Source organism: Lissotriton vulgaris, chromosome 9, assembly GCF_964263255.1.
Source record: "Lissotriton vulgaris chromosome 9, aLisVul1.2, whole genome shotgun sequence".
NCBI lineage: Eukaryota > Metazoa > Chordata > Amphibia > Caudata > Salamandridae > Lissotriton > Lissotriton vulgaris.
This window is the reverse complement of record NC_141697.1, coordinates 144,743,432-144,758,462: the sequence shown is the minus strand read 5'-3', so window position 1 is coordinate 144,758,462 and position 15,031 is coordinate 144,743,432. Positions and strand designations below refer to the sequence as shown.

The 15,031-nt window shown below is 49.2% G+C and overlaps 1 protein-coding gene across 4 annotated transcripts in view; it reads left to right on the top strand.

Annotated features, from left to right (window-relative positions):
* MAPKBP1 (mitogen-activated protein kinase binding protein 1) overlaps nucleotides 1-15,031 on the top strand; it is a 921,590-nt gene that overhangs the window by 882,704 nt on the left and 23,855 nt on the right. For 2 of the 4 annotated variants that reach the window (XM_086937229.1, XM_086937230.1), the window contains one exon: nucleotides 4,229-5,254. The exons of 1 other annotated variant lie outside the window; for it this stretch is intronic. In XM_086937229.1, the coding sequence (XP_086793355.1) occupies nucleotides 4,229-5,254 (1,026 nt within the window). The remainder of the gene's footprint in view (nucleotides 1-4,228; nucleotides 5,255-15,031) is intronic. One more of the 4 variants, XM_086937231.1, reaches the window with a different exon arrangement.

The window sequence follows — 15,031 nt, the reverse complement described above, 5'->3', positions numbered from 1 at the left end:
TTCAGAGTGGTCTGGACACTGCTGATTCAGTCGCAAGGGTCATGGGCTCCTCCGTGGCCACTAGGAGGGCTGCCTGGCTTAAATCATCTAAGTTCTCTGCAGACGTCCAGTCTGTTTTGATGGACTTGCCTTTTGATGGCTCAGGATTGTTTGGCAAGAAGGCTGATGCTGCCTTTGAACGTTTTAAGGACAGTAGGGCAACTGCAAAATCTTTGGGTCTTCAGTCCAGAGGTACTACTGGTAGACGCTTCAGGGGGTTTGGAAGATCTTCCTTTCGTTCGTACAGACCATCCCAGCAGCAGCCTCAACAGCAGCAGAATACGCTGTATAAGTCATACAGGGGCAGGCAAAGATCCCGCCCTAGAGGTCGTCAAACTTCCTCCTCTTTTTCCCAACCCCGACCAACGCAGCAAAGCAGCCCTAGATCCGCCATTCCGGATCATGTGGGCCCAGTGGGGGGGTCGGCTTACTCATTTTCTGCAAGATTGGGAATTAATAACATCGGATCTTTGGGTTCTCAATCTTGTAGAGAATGGGTATGCACTTCCTTTCCAGGAATTCCCTCCCAATTACCATCCTTGCCAGGGTTATTGCTCGGAGGACCACCTGCTTCTCCTGCAGGAAGAAGTCCTGGCTCTGTTCCAAAAAGGTGCGATAGAGGTGGTTCCAGAGCAGGAAAGGGGTCAGGGGTGCTACTCCCGGTATTTCCTGATCCCCAAGAAAGATGGCAGGCTTCGGCCAATCCTGGATCTCAGGATCTTGAACCTTTACCTGAAACAGGAGAAGTTCAAGATGCTCACTCTTGCACAGGTTCTTCAAGCGCTGCTGGAAGAAGACTGGATGGTGTCGATCGACTTGCAGGATTCGTATTTTCATATTCCCATCTTGAAGTCGCACAGAAAGTATCTCCGTTTTACGGTTTGGTCACAACACTACCAGTTTGTGGTCCTTCCGTTTGGACTTACTACTGCGCCTCGAGTCTTCACCAAGGTGATGGCAGTGGTGGCAGCTCATCTCAGGAGAACGGGGATACATGTGTTTCCGTATCTAGACGACTGGCTGATCAAAGCGGAGTCGCCGGAGAAGGTGCTCCATCACCTGCAGGAGTCAACTCAGTTGTTGCACAGGTTGGGTTTTTCGATAAATGTACCCAAGTCTCACCTGGTGTCCTCACAGCGCAACCTGTTCATAGGTGCGGTACTGGACACTACTGTGTGTCGTGCATTCCCTCCCCCTCAAAGGATTTGCGACATACAGGAGATGATTCCTTTGTTTTACAATGGAGCGGTCGTTCCAGTCCTGAAGGTCCTTCGCCTGCTCGGTCTGATGGCTTCATGCATTCTGTTGGTCGACCATGCACGCTGGCATATGAAGGCGCTCCAGTGGTGCCTCCGCAGGCAGTGGTATCAGCACAACGGAGATCTCAGGGAGTCGGTGAAGATCTCCGGAGAAGCTGCAGCGGATCTGTCTTGGTGGGGCGTGGAAGGCAATCTGTCTCAAGGGAAGCCTTTTCAGATTCCTCCATCGGTTGCCACAGTGATTTCGGATGCGTCCACTCTCGGGTGGGGTGCTCATCTGGGGGACCTGGAGATCAAAGGTCTTTGGTCTCCAGAGGAAAGGTTGCTTCATATCAACCTAGAGTTGCGGGCGATACGTCTGGCGCTCAAGGCCTTCCTCCCTTCCCTTCGCGGTCAGTCTGTTCAGGTCCTGACGGACAACACGACCGCGATGTGGTACGTCAACAAGCAGGGAGGTGTAGGGTCGCAGTGTCTCTGCAGAGAGGCTCTGCGTCTCTGGTCCTGGGTTCAGGACCATCAGATTTGTCTGATGGCAAATCATCTGGCCGGGGTTCAGAACGTTCGTGCAGACGGTCTCAGTCGGCAGTTCTCTGCCGATCACGAGTGGAGGCTCCATCCAGAGGTAGTTCACGACATCTTTCGGATGTGGGGGACTCCTCGGGTGGACCTGTTCGCCACTCACGAGAATGCTCACTGCCTGTCATTCTGCAGTCTCCAGTATCTGATGCAAGGAGCCTTGGGGGACGCGTTTCAGTTGAGTTGGAGCTCGCAACTCCTTTACGCGTTTCCTCCCATACCTTTGATTCCTCGGGTTCTGAGGAAAATTCACCAAGACCGGGCCCGAGTCATATTGATTGCCCCGGATTGGCCAAGAAGGGTGTGGTACTCAGACCTTGCCCACCTCTCCTCTCACCCGCTGCTCCGTCTCCCTCACAGGGTAGATCTCCTCTCTCAGATGGAGGGGCAGGTTCTACACCCCCACCTCCAGACATTACACCTTCATGCCTGGAGATTGAACGGGGCAACCTGATTTCTTTTTCTCTCCCTCACGATGTGGTGGATGTCATTTTCTCAGCCAGGCGTGACTCCACTAAGTCCATCTATTCTTATAGGTGGTCTAAGTTTGTTGTTTGGTGCAGGGAGAAGTCCATAGACCCTTTGAGGGCCCATTTATCTGATGTTCTCCAGTTTGCCCTTTCTCTGGCACAGCAGGGGCTTGCTGTTGCCACGGTGAAGGGTTATCTTTCAGCGCTGTCGGCGTTTATCTGTTTGCCTGACCAGCCTTCTCTGTTTAAATCTCCTATAGTTTTGAGGTTTTTGAAGGGCCTCACTAATAGGTTCCCTCCTGTCCCTTTTATTGTGCCTCAGTGGGATTTGAATCTAGTTTTGACATTTTTAATGGGTGCTTCTTTTGAGCCTCTTCACAAATGTCCTATGAGGCTCCTGACTTTCAAAACAGTTTTCCTCGTTGCAATAACCTCGGCAAGGAGGGTGAGTGAGCTTCAAGCTCTTAGTTCCAAGCCCCCATTCCTGTCCATTCATGCTGATCGAATGGTTCTTAGGACCAGGGCTGCTTTTCTGCCAAAAGTGGTGACTCCTTTCCACCTTGGTCAATCCATTACCCTTCCTACTTTTTATCCTCCTCCACACCCTTCCAAGGAGGAGGAGAGATTACACCGTCTTGACCCCAAGAGGGCGGTGTCTTTTTACTTGGACAGGACTAAAGACTGTCGCTTGGATGACCAGCTCTTTATTGGCTTTGCTGGCTGCAAGAAAGGAAGAGCGGTCCATAAGAGGACTTTGTCGAGATGGATCGTCCTCTGCATTAAGATCTGCTACTCTTTGGCCGGTAAGGAGCCACCAGAGGGTATAAGGGCTCATTCCACTAGAGCTAAGTCTTCAACCTCTGCATTGGCTAGAGGTGTGCCTGTAGAGGATATTTGTAGAGCGGCAACTTGGTCTTCCCTCCACACTTTCGCGAAGCATTACTGCTTGGATTCCGAAGTGAGGAGGGACGGTCATTTTGCGCGCTCTGTCCTTCAGGATTTCTTGGTCTAGAAGAGTGGACACCCTCCTCCGGGAGTGGGGACTGCTGTGGGACTCTATTCACAAGGTGAGGTCTCCACACGGCAGATGTATCTATCAGAAGAACAAGTTACTTACCTTCGGTAACGCTTTTTCTGGTAGATACTATATCTGCCTGTGGATTCCTCACTGACCCACCCGCCTCCCCGTTGTCCACTCTTCTATGCCAGAGTTTCTTTAATGTATTATTTTATTGTCAAGGGGTTGTTTATTCAAATGTTTTATTGCATTTGTTTCACACTGTGTGTGTTACCTTGATTTCTATACTGCGTATGCTGTGTATATGTCTACTGTCATCAGTCTGTCCGTGTGCCTCGAAGGCACGGAAAAAAGGGCGGAACTGATGTCATCACGCCGGCGTGGGCCTGTTATAGGCGTCGGTGACGTCAGTGGAGTCGCGAGCGGTGCCGTGCCTCTGTGACGTCCGGATCCACGTCGGCGTGAAGCTACAAAAAGAATTTCCGAATGTTGCTGACGCAAGGGGATATTCACAAGGTGAGGAATCCACAGGCAGATATTGTATCTACCAGAAAAAGCGTTACCGAAGGTAGGTAACTTGTTCTTTAGGATACTTATAGGGGTTTTGAGATCATGTGCAAAGGTTTAGGGATGGCTGCTAGTGAATTGAATGGTTTAGAAACCTGAATAGATTAACACATTGCTTAGGATATAAAGTACTGGTAAGATTCAATGATTAGGGTTTCTTGTTTGCTCTAAAATATGCATAGTTTTGTTTGATTTATTTAAATTTGTTTAGACACTCCACAAAAGTCAAATGAAGATTGAGAATGGGTCAAACTAAGTTTCTAAACTAGAGAATTGTGCATGTGATCTTTTTTCCTTAGATGACAAAGCAGCAATTGTGGAGTCTCCGACTAAGGCACGCCCTCAACCAGTGACTGAGAAGGATCAAAGAACTAACCACCGGCGGACATTGCCGAACACTTACTTGAAGGTGGACAATATTGGTGCCAGCAGCCAAACACTCAAGACTCAAAAATCAAGGTCCTATATGAATCCAACCACTAGCTCAATGGCTAAGATGTCCCGGAGTATCTCGATGGGTGAGAATTTGAATCTGACTGATAATCCAGAGACTTCTGGGGGCGTGGATGAAAAAGGTAATCAGCTGGTATCAGAGAAGGTTTTTGGAGAGGAGGACCAAAGCAAACTAACAGGGAAGGAGAATGTCTTATTGAAACCATCCTTTCAGCCGGTTACGAACTGTTCTTCTCAAAAGCCATTTCAAGGCAAACTGTCATCTGCTAATCGGGCACACTTAACGCTGGACATCCCCAAATCATTACCTGATAGACCGGTGTTTGCCTCTTTCTCACCTACCTGCAGAAGTAAAGCTCCTTTTAATCTCGAGTCTCCCCGGTCTCCTGCAGGAACTTGTAAAGCAAAACTGTCCTTTCCCGATGTGGGCCGGGGCTGTAAAAGTGAGAGCCAGACTGGAAGAGGTTTGGTAAAAAGCAGTTCCTTGGAGAATCCGAATTATAGAACTGATCAGCAAGAAGAACCGGCTGAAGGAAGTCCAAAACGAAAAGACTTTTCAGAGAGCTCAGAACACGAGGACACTGAAAAAGTGGCTTTTTCTTCGAGGGGGAGATCGTCTAGCATTGGCCACACAGTTGATTACCACCCTGGACTTTGCCCAGTTGACCCAGTTAAACCGGGGTCCCCCTCATTCACTGCTCACCTATCCCCAGACTCAGGTGCGCATGGAGGTCCACCTCTCATCTGCTCTTCCCTTCTTTCTCCTGTCTTTGTGAATCGCCTTACGATTCCATTGCATTGCGTTGCGTCCAGTCTCCGGCCTGTCTCATCTTGTCTGAATCTGTCTCGTTCTATAAGTCACCCCAAGATCGGTGAGGCCTTTCTGTATTTTCATCTAACATTTCCTAACTCTGTATTCAATTTTCAGGGCGGTATTAATCAGTATGCTTGTTTGAGGCAATAAATGTTACTAGGTTTAATTTCCTGCCTTCTAGGTTTGCCCTTTCTATCACTGGAGGCCCAACTCACTAAACTGTAAAGTGTTCCACTCTCTCAGGGTTATTTGAAGTAGTTTGGTTTCTTTTCTCAAGATATAGGATATATTGACTGGGTGAAGATATATATCCCTGCAGTGTTTTTGTACTTGAACCAAGGGCCTGCTTAATAGACAGGAGAATTCCAATGTTATGATCTGGAGAAAAACAAAACACTGAATAGAGCTAGCCATAGAGATGTGGCGATTATGTGTTTTAAATAATTTATGCTATTTCTTTAGCCCTTTGGCTTTAGTGTCAGATTTTCCATATGTGTAAATGTTCTAATTTAAAGCCAGTATGGTTGGGACTCTTTTCAAACCTTTGGCGTGCTGAATTCTGAGCAACATTAACAAAAGAAGCAGGCTTAGTTTTTGTTATTATTAAGTTAGTTCACATGATTTCAAAAATACAGGTGCGATCTTCTCTTTGGCAGATATTTAGCATGTTTTGGTTTGAAAGGCATGCATATATAATACCGCCTATTCCTTGGAAAGGGAGATTTTCACGCCCATGTGTACTTTGTTAAAATATTTTCAGACTAATTGTTTCACAGAATCGGTTTACGCCAACAAATAACTGCTACTGAAAAGATTTGAAACAGAAAATATGCAGAACTACGGGTCTTTCTCATAAGACTTTTTGGACAGGATTATTACGATTTGTGTCGTAAACATAAGTAGCACTTAGAGCTTAAACAGTCTACATTCTTTATCGGCAAAATCAAAAGTTAATCTCAGAACTGAAATTCAGATTGCTCATGAAATGCTGATTAATACTGCCTATTACTTTAGATTGTATGTTGTGTGTCCTCCCTCCTCCAGTAGGTTTAATAGTGATGTTTGGTATATCGTAGTACCTTGTTTTCCTATTGGTGGAGCATCACCTCTGGTTTGTGGATAAATGTTTCATAAATGTGTACTTTTTGTTTGTGTTCCTTGAAATCGTAGGTGAACTAGTTCTCCCAGTTCACTCATGAGCACACACCCTTTTCAGACAACCATGGTCACCTATAATGTGAGTGTTAACATGATTGGCTAGCAACATTTCCAAATGTTGATAAAATCATCAAAATATCTTACAAATTGATAAACTGTGCTGAAAATCTTCTTGCCCTAGGTGGAAACATTGAGAAAAAAAGTATTTAGTAATTTAAGGGGAATATCTGCGCATTAGTTCTATTCTGTTAAGCTAATTCAAATTGCAAGTCTTGGATTCAGGGAACATTAACAAAAGTTACCCAGATATTTGTTAATTCTTATTGTGCGTGCCTATGTTTAATTAACACCACAGTTAATTTCCAAAAAACTAGTGCAATACAGTGTGAGATTTGTTTAACAAGTATACAGTACATTCAGGTTATGGCAAATTGTAATTGTTTAATTTTAACATGGTGATATGGTTAATATAGAACAAACTTCAAGTGTGTAGGAAAAAAGCTTTCAAGAAAATAGTGGTGAAACAAACTGACGAGATATATGGTATGATGTAAGGATTTTCCCTGTATATTTAGCCAAACTTTACAGCGTTTATCTGGACTTCCTTCCTCTGTTAGGAAGGGAACTGGAGTACTATGTCAATGCAGCCTAGAAGTCCTGTCAGTTTCGCTTCTTTGCACACAAAGGAGTAAAACCTGCTGTGCTACCTACGTCTGCTACTGACCTGCACATGTCTGTCGGCCTGCCTGCTGCATTTTCCTCACCCTGCAGTAATGCTGTAAACGCAAAGATCTCAAGAATGGGTTTATTTCAGGGTCTTCCCCAAAGGTCTTCTAGATGATTGTTCATCTTATTCAAACATGTACAATTTCTGGTTTGCTTTCAAGCAGTGTATTGAAGATCAGACTACATCTGAGCGACCGCTGAGCCTGTACTCCAGGCGAGGTCGCCCCCACTCACCGCTGCTCTCTGCCTCGTTTTTTCCTGCATCCTACCGCCGGACGACCCAGCCGCGGCTGAGCCGCCCGCCTTCCACTTTCCTGCCGCTGCCTCCCTGCGGCCCCGCCCCCTCCTGCCCATTCGCCGCCCCGCTCCCGCCACCCAGCTGACCCTCCCTCCCGGCTCCTTACTTATGACACCCCCTTGCATGTGCAGCGTTCACGCGCAGCGGGCACGCCGATTGTGCGCCAAAGACAAGCCAGTCTGCACCCGTCCGCGCCTGGACCGCGCCCACCGCCAGGACCCCTGGCCCCCGCCGATGCAAGACTACCCGACGGACCTACAACGCCACCACCCTCAACGCACTCAATGCCGGCCGGAACCCTGCCTGCTACCGAGCCACCCCGAGACGCACCCACGGACCCTTCGCCTGCCAAACCTGCCGATTCACCTGCCTCCGAACCTGCACCACCCCCGCCAAGTCGAGCACCAGCAGCAACCACCTGAAGTGCATCCTGCTCAACACCCGCTCCGTCCACAGGCACGCCGTGGAACTCTGGGACCTGCTCGACGCGACAGCACCGGACGTCGCCTTCCTCACCGAAACCTGGATGAACGCCTCCTCAGTGCCCGACATCGCCATAGCCATCCCGGACGGATACAAGATCACCCGGAAGGACCGCGTCAACCAGACGGGAGGAGGCATCGCCATTGTACACAAGAACACCAGCCGCATCTCGACTAACTCCGATGAAACCTTCACCGCCGCCGAACACCTGCACTTCCAGATACACACCGACCCCAAGACCACCCTCCGAGGCACCCTCATCTACAGACCCCCGGGACCACGCACACAATTCAGCGAAGACATCACAGACTTCATCAGCTCGCATGCCATTCCCTCCACCGACTACATCCTCCTAGGGGACCTCAACTTCCACCTAGAGAACAACAACGACAGAAACACCACCGCCCTGCTGGACAACCTCTCCAACCTCGGACTCAAGCAACTGGTGAACACCCCCACCCACTATGCCGGCCACACGCTTGACCCAGTCTTCTCATCCAGCAAGCACATCTCCTTCAGCCACGCTACCGGACTCCACTGGACCGACCACAGCTGCGTCCACTTCAGCTTCAGAAGAACTACGACTCACCACCACCCGAAACAGGTTCGTCACCAGCCGACTGGACTACAGGAACACCCTCTACGCCGGAACCACAGCCAAACTTCAAAAAAGACTCCAACGCATCCAGAACGCCTCTGCACGACTCATCCTGGACCTCCCCCGACACAGCCACATCACCGGACACCTGAGAGACCTGCACTGGCTCCCCGTCAGCAAGAGAATCATGTTCAGACTCCTCACCCACGCACACAAGGCTCTCCACGACCTGGGCCCCAAGTACCTCAACGACCGCATGACCTTCTACACGCCTAACCGCAGAGCAGCTCACCGCCTCCCTCAGCCAGAACACTCCCACCAGCACAACGGACCCCAACGAAGCAGCCAGCAACCTCACCAAGTGGCTGACCGCCTGCGCCGATGACCTCGCACCACTAAAGAACCCTCCCAGCAGACCCGGCAGCAAGAAAACCCCCTGGTTCACTGACGAACTCAAGGAATCCAAGAAGAACTGCCGCACCCTCGAGAAAGCCTGGCGGCTCGACCAGACCACAGCCAACAGGACCGCCCTCAAGCACGCCACCCGCAAACACCATCAGCTGATCCGCGCCACCAAGAAATCGGCACTCAAAGAAGGACAGGACAACAACGCCCACGACAGCAAGGAACTCTTCAGCAGTAAAGAGTTCTCCAACCCCAGCGCCGGAAACGACGTCACTCCCTCGCAAGACCTCTGCAACTCACTCGCCTTGTTCTTCCACCGCAAGATCGCCGACATGCACAACAGCTTCGCACAGACCACGCACCCTACCACCGAACCAACGCCCGCCACCACCACCCTCTGCAACTGGACCCCGATCAGCACCGAAGACACCACCCGCACAATGAACTCCATCCAGTGCGGATCACCAACCGACCCCTGCCCACACCACGTCTTCAACAAAGCCGACGCCATCATCGCACCCCATCTCCGGGACATCATCAACTCCTCCTTCCACACCGCCACCTTCCCGGAGAGCTGGAAGCACGCCGAGCTTACCGCCCTCCTGAAGAAACCAACGGCGGACCCCACCGACCTCAAGAACTACCGTCCCATCTCGCTCCTTCCTTTTCCGGCCAAAGTCCTCGAGAAGACAGTCAACAGACAGCTTGCCCCCTTCCTCGAGACAAACGGATCCCTCGACCCCTCGCAGTCCGGGTTTCGGGCCAACCACAGCACCGAGACCGCCCTAATCTCAGCCACCGACGACATCAGAACCCTGATCGGCAACAGGGAAACAGCGGCCCTCATCCTCCTGGACCTCTCTGCGGCGTTCGACACTGTCTGCCACCGCACCCTAGTGAAGCGCCTCCGCATCATCGGAATCCGAGAGAAAGCACTGGAGTGGATCATCTTGTTCGTCGCCGGAAGAACCCAGAGAGTCCGCCTCCCCCCGTTCAGATCCGAGGTCAACTAAGTCATCTGCGGCGTACCACAAGGATCTTCACTCAGTCCAACCCTCTTCAACGTCTACATGAGCCCCCTCGCAGCCATCGCACGCCAACACAACCTCAACATCATCTCCTACGCCGACGACACTCAGCTGATACTCTCCCTCACCAACGACCCCACCACCGCCAGAGCCAACCTACACGATGGGATGAAAGACGTCGCCGACTGGATGAGGAACAGCCGCTTTAACTGACTCAGACAAGACGGAAGTCCTCATCCTGGGATCATCACCCTCCGCCTGGGACGACTCCTGGTGGCCCCCGGCCCTGGGCACCGCTCCCAAGCCAATGGACCACGCACGCAACCTGGGCTTCATCCTGGACTCCTCCCTGTCGATGACCAGACAAGTCAACGCCGTCTCATCTTCGTGCTTCAACACCCTGCGCATGCTCCGCAAGATCTTCGGATGGATCCCCACTGAAACCAGGAAGACCGTCACCCAGGCACTCGTCACCAGCCGACTGGACTACAGGAACACCCTCTACGCCGGAACCACAGCCAAACTTCAAAAAAGACTCCAACGCATCCAGAACGCCTCTGCACGACTCATCCTGGACCTCCCCCGACACAGCCACATCACCGGACACCTGAGAGACCTGCACTGGCTCCCCGTCAGCTTGAGAATCATGTTCAGACTCCTCACCCACGCACACAAGGCTCTCCACGACCTGGGCCCCAAGTACCTCAACGACCGCATGACCTTCTACACGCCCACCCGCCAGCTACGATCGACCAGCCACGCCCTTGCCACCGTACCACGCATCCGCAGAGCCACCGCCGGAGGAAGATCCTTCTCCTACCTGGTAGCCAAGACTTGGAACTCCCTCCCCACCCACCTTCGGCGAACCCAAGACCATCTCTCCTTCAGGAAGCAGCTCAAGACCTGGCTGTTCGAGCAATAACTTACCCCTCCCCCAGAGCCTTGAGACCCTCCCGGGTGAGTAGCGCGCTTTACAAATGCCGTGATTTATTTATTTATTTATTTATTTATATGCTTCTATAGCGCCTGAATAGACCCCCGAAGGGGTATCTCTGCGCTTTGCCATCCAGGGGAAACCTGCTACTGTACCCGGACAATACCAATGGATAGTGGGGGAATAAAATTAAATGCTAGAAAAGAGGTAGGTTTTCAGGGTTTTTCGAAAAGATAAGTGATCAGAACTGAGCTTTAGTGAGAGGGGGAGGGTGTTCCACAGAACAGGCCCAGTATAGGCCAAAGCCCTACCTCCTTGACGGGCTTTTTTAATCTTGGGAACCTTGAGGAGTTGGAGATTGCTTGATCGTAGTGAGCGGCCCGGAACATAGGGTGTAAAGACTGTGCTGAGAAATTTCGGGCCTATCCCCATCAGGCATTTGTGAATTGTGCACAAGATTTTAAATTTGGTCCGCAGTCGTACTGGCAGCCAGTGCAGTTCCGTCAACAGTGGCTGGGAGGGAGTCCTAGGTGGAGCATTCATGACTAACCTCGCGGCCGTATTCTGGACCACCTGTAGTTTGTTAAATTGGCCTTCATTAGATGACAAAAGAAGGCCATTACAGTAGTCCAGTCTACTGACGACCAGAGCCTGGACCAAGGTCTTTCTGTGGTGATCTGGGAGAAAAGGAAACACCCTTCTCAACAGAGAGATAACCCCAAAACAGGTACCAGCAACCTGGTTGACCTGATCTTTAAAAGTCAGTGACTGATCAAATAACACTCCCAGATTTCTTATGGTCTGCTTGGGGATGGGGGCGGGTCCTAGTTCACCAGGCCACCAATCACTGGACCAAAATGTTACTGCTTCCCCATAAAGTACAACCTCGGTCTTGGTCACGTTGCACTGTAAGCAGTTGTTGGCCATCCATTTGGAAACTGCCCTCATTCCTTCTGCAAATGTTCTTTGTAAAGCAGGGGAGAAGGTCTTAAAGGGGAACAGAAGTTGGGTGTCATCGGCGTAGGACACCGGTATAAACCCAAACGATCTCACCAAGTCAGCCAAGGGGGCCACGTATACATTAAACAATGTGGGGCTCAAGCATGAGCCCTGTGGCACACCCCTGGTGAGCTCCCTGGCGGTGGATTTGTGGGAGCCCAATCTGACTTCCTGAGAACGACCGGAAAGAAAGCTCTCCATCCAGGACAGGGCCACACCTCCCAATCCTATCTCTCTCAGCCGGCAGAGAAGCAAATCGTGAGACACCGTGTCGAAGGCAGCGGATAAGTCCAATAGCACCAGAATCATCGACCCTCCACTGTCAAGCGTCATCCTGATGTTATTGGTGACAGCCAGTAGGGCGGATTCGGTGCTATGGTTGGGCCTAAAACCAGATTGTGAGGGATCTAGGCTATCCGCTGTCTCGATATAGTTAGAAAAATGGGTGTTCACGTGCTTCTCTGTTAACTTGCCGATGTAAGGCAGGAGAGAGATAGGTCGGAGGTTAGTTAGATCCGTCCAGGGAAGGGTCGCCTTCTTCCTAATTGGGTTTACTACCGCAGTCTTCCATTCCATGGGGACTTGGCCTTTGGCCAGGGAGGTGTTAATAACTGCCTGGATCGAGGGGCCTAAGATGGAAATTAGAGGGTGATTGATTGATTGTAAGTGTGCCTCTTTAGAGCGCTGCGTCCTTTGAAGTAAGCAACAATTAAGTGAACCCCTTTTCTCTCAGCTTGGTGATCTGTTCTGTTCTTTCAGGACAGGCCATTGGCAGGCTAGGCAAGAGCTCTCATGTGCTGAAACAGTCAAACTTTTCAAGTAGACCAGGCTGGATAGGCAAAAGGTCTTTGTTTATTTAGAACACAAAGAATCTGTGGTTCGTTAACTTTGGATTAGGAAATAGCCTCTTAGTCTCCGCTAAAGTCCCTTTAATTAAGGAGCAGTTTGTCTTGCTCATCTCTTGGTGAGAAAATATTTACCAAAACAAAGCACCCTTACTTTCTCGGACCTCCAAATAGCAAAGAAACTTGATGAACTGTCTGGATAACCCAAAGAAGAATTTGGAAACATGATGGCAGTCCATGCATCAATGTCTACGTATCTGCTGTTTGGCTTAGGATCATGTCCTGGGACATTACCCTGGAATTTACTTTACAGAGAGGATGGTTAAACTAAGTTTTCTCTTTCACAGACAAGCACTTTGTGCCGTGTGTGGACGAAATCAGCAGTCAACATAAACTAGGCTCTAATAGCTCAGTCCATCTGTTTTATTGAAACATGCAAACAAGCTTTTAACGTACACTTTGGGCCTCTTTAGACTGGTACACAACTTTCTTTTGTGGTTTCACTGGCTTTTACGGTGGCTTCTTCTGAGCTAATTGCTTCACCGGTACAAAGATTGCAAGAGGGACCGCCAGATAATCTGCAAAGCTGACTTTGGTCTTCCCTCATCTTTGGGATCCAAGAAACTGAACTGCAATCAGATTGGGGAACATTCTACCAGAAGGAAAGTGGGTCTCTATGTACACCTAGGTCTTTAATTGGGTACAATCTGGTGTGGATAAATAAGGGTTTCAGATGTCATCTAATTCCCATGTTCTACTTTGACCTACCTTGGCACCTCAGAATTGCTCCTTAAAGTAGAGAAGCTTTCAAACTGGGGTGCCTCTGGAGAAAGTGGAACATTCGTACTAAAGATTTTGGGTAGAAGGCATAGTATTATCTCTGCAGTACCTTCTTTGTTTAGGTAAAATGACATGAATCATTACTAAAGTCAGGCCAGTGGCTTATCTCAAGGAGCGGTCAATGGATCAAGAGAACAACTGAACCAATATGTTTTGAATATCCAGTACTTCAGAGGCAGAAACGACGGGTGAAATAAATGGCAGTACTGCACTTGATTCAGCCCTTTGCACTCGAGTAACTTCATAAAAACATGCTGGAACCAATCACCGTAGTAGGAAAGCAGATTTTTAGAGTATGGGCAAGAGAAGCCACAGACAGTATGTGAACTATACTGAGCATTCACACAGTATCAGCAATCAAACATCTTAAAGTAAAAGCAGGTTTCTGTGAGGATCCTGAACTTAAGTTTAGTTACTTGGCACAAGTGGGATAGCAACACCAAAACTTCATTACAGTTAAGAAATAAATGTGATGACATTCTAAAATCAAATCAGTGTAGTTGCAAAAAACAATTGACATTAAAATGACACAATAAAATAGGATTATCTAGTTTGGGGCTGACAAGATATTGAAACTTAATTTTGAATTTTGTGGCTAAAATTAGTTTTTGCTAGAGACTTCTAGCTTCAGATTTTTGAATATTCCCTAGGCGGCAGACTGGGTCAAACATTTCAGCAGTACCTCTGCATGTCAAAAGGTGGCGCTGCCCAGCTCTGACACCATTCTGCTCGGGAAATGACGTGCGGGCCTATATAGGTGCAACTCCCATGTGCTGATGTCGGTTGCTTTCGAGACTTTACGCTCCCTCAGACGCAGAGCCCCAAAAGCAAATAGATTTAATCAGTGTTCAGATTCCCGGATTTGGGATTTTAATCATGTTTAGAGCCCAGTTCACAGAATTGGAAGGATGGAAGTGTCGGTGAGGAATCTTCAGCTAGATACTCTCTATCAGAAAGCGTTTTACTTAAGGTAACTTGTCTAATGGAGACATCTAACCACAGATTTTCTCACCTTTTGAATAGATGCCAAAGCAGCACCTATTTGTTGGAGGGTACATAATTGGACTCGAACCAGATTAATAAAGCAGCACCTATTTGTCGGAGGGTGCATAATTTGACTCGAACCAGATTAATCCTGCAGGAGCGAGCAGGCAAAATGCCCCTCTTGGTGAACCTAACTGTCCTGGTAATAGTGCTTTGTTCACTTATGTAGGGACACCCAGGTAGCTGCCTGACACGTCTAGGACAGTGACTCCATGGGCTAACACAGTGGTAGCAGCTTCGGCCCGGGTAGACTGAGCATGCAGTCCTTCTAGAGGCTTCTTTTTACCCAGTGTGTAGTAGATACTTATGTAGAGCACACCAGCAGGAGCTGATTCCCTTCTCCACACTTGCCTTTTTTTGCTCCAGTGAACCCTACAAAGAAATGATATTCTACCCAGTATTTGTTGGTACGACCTATGTAGATGCTCAGTGCGCTCTTGGGGTCCAATCAATGTAGTCCCTCCTCTTCCTTAGATG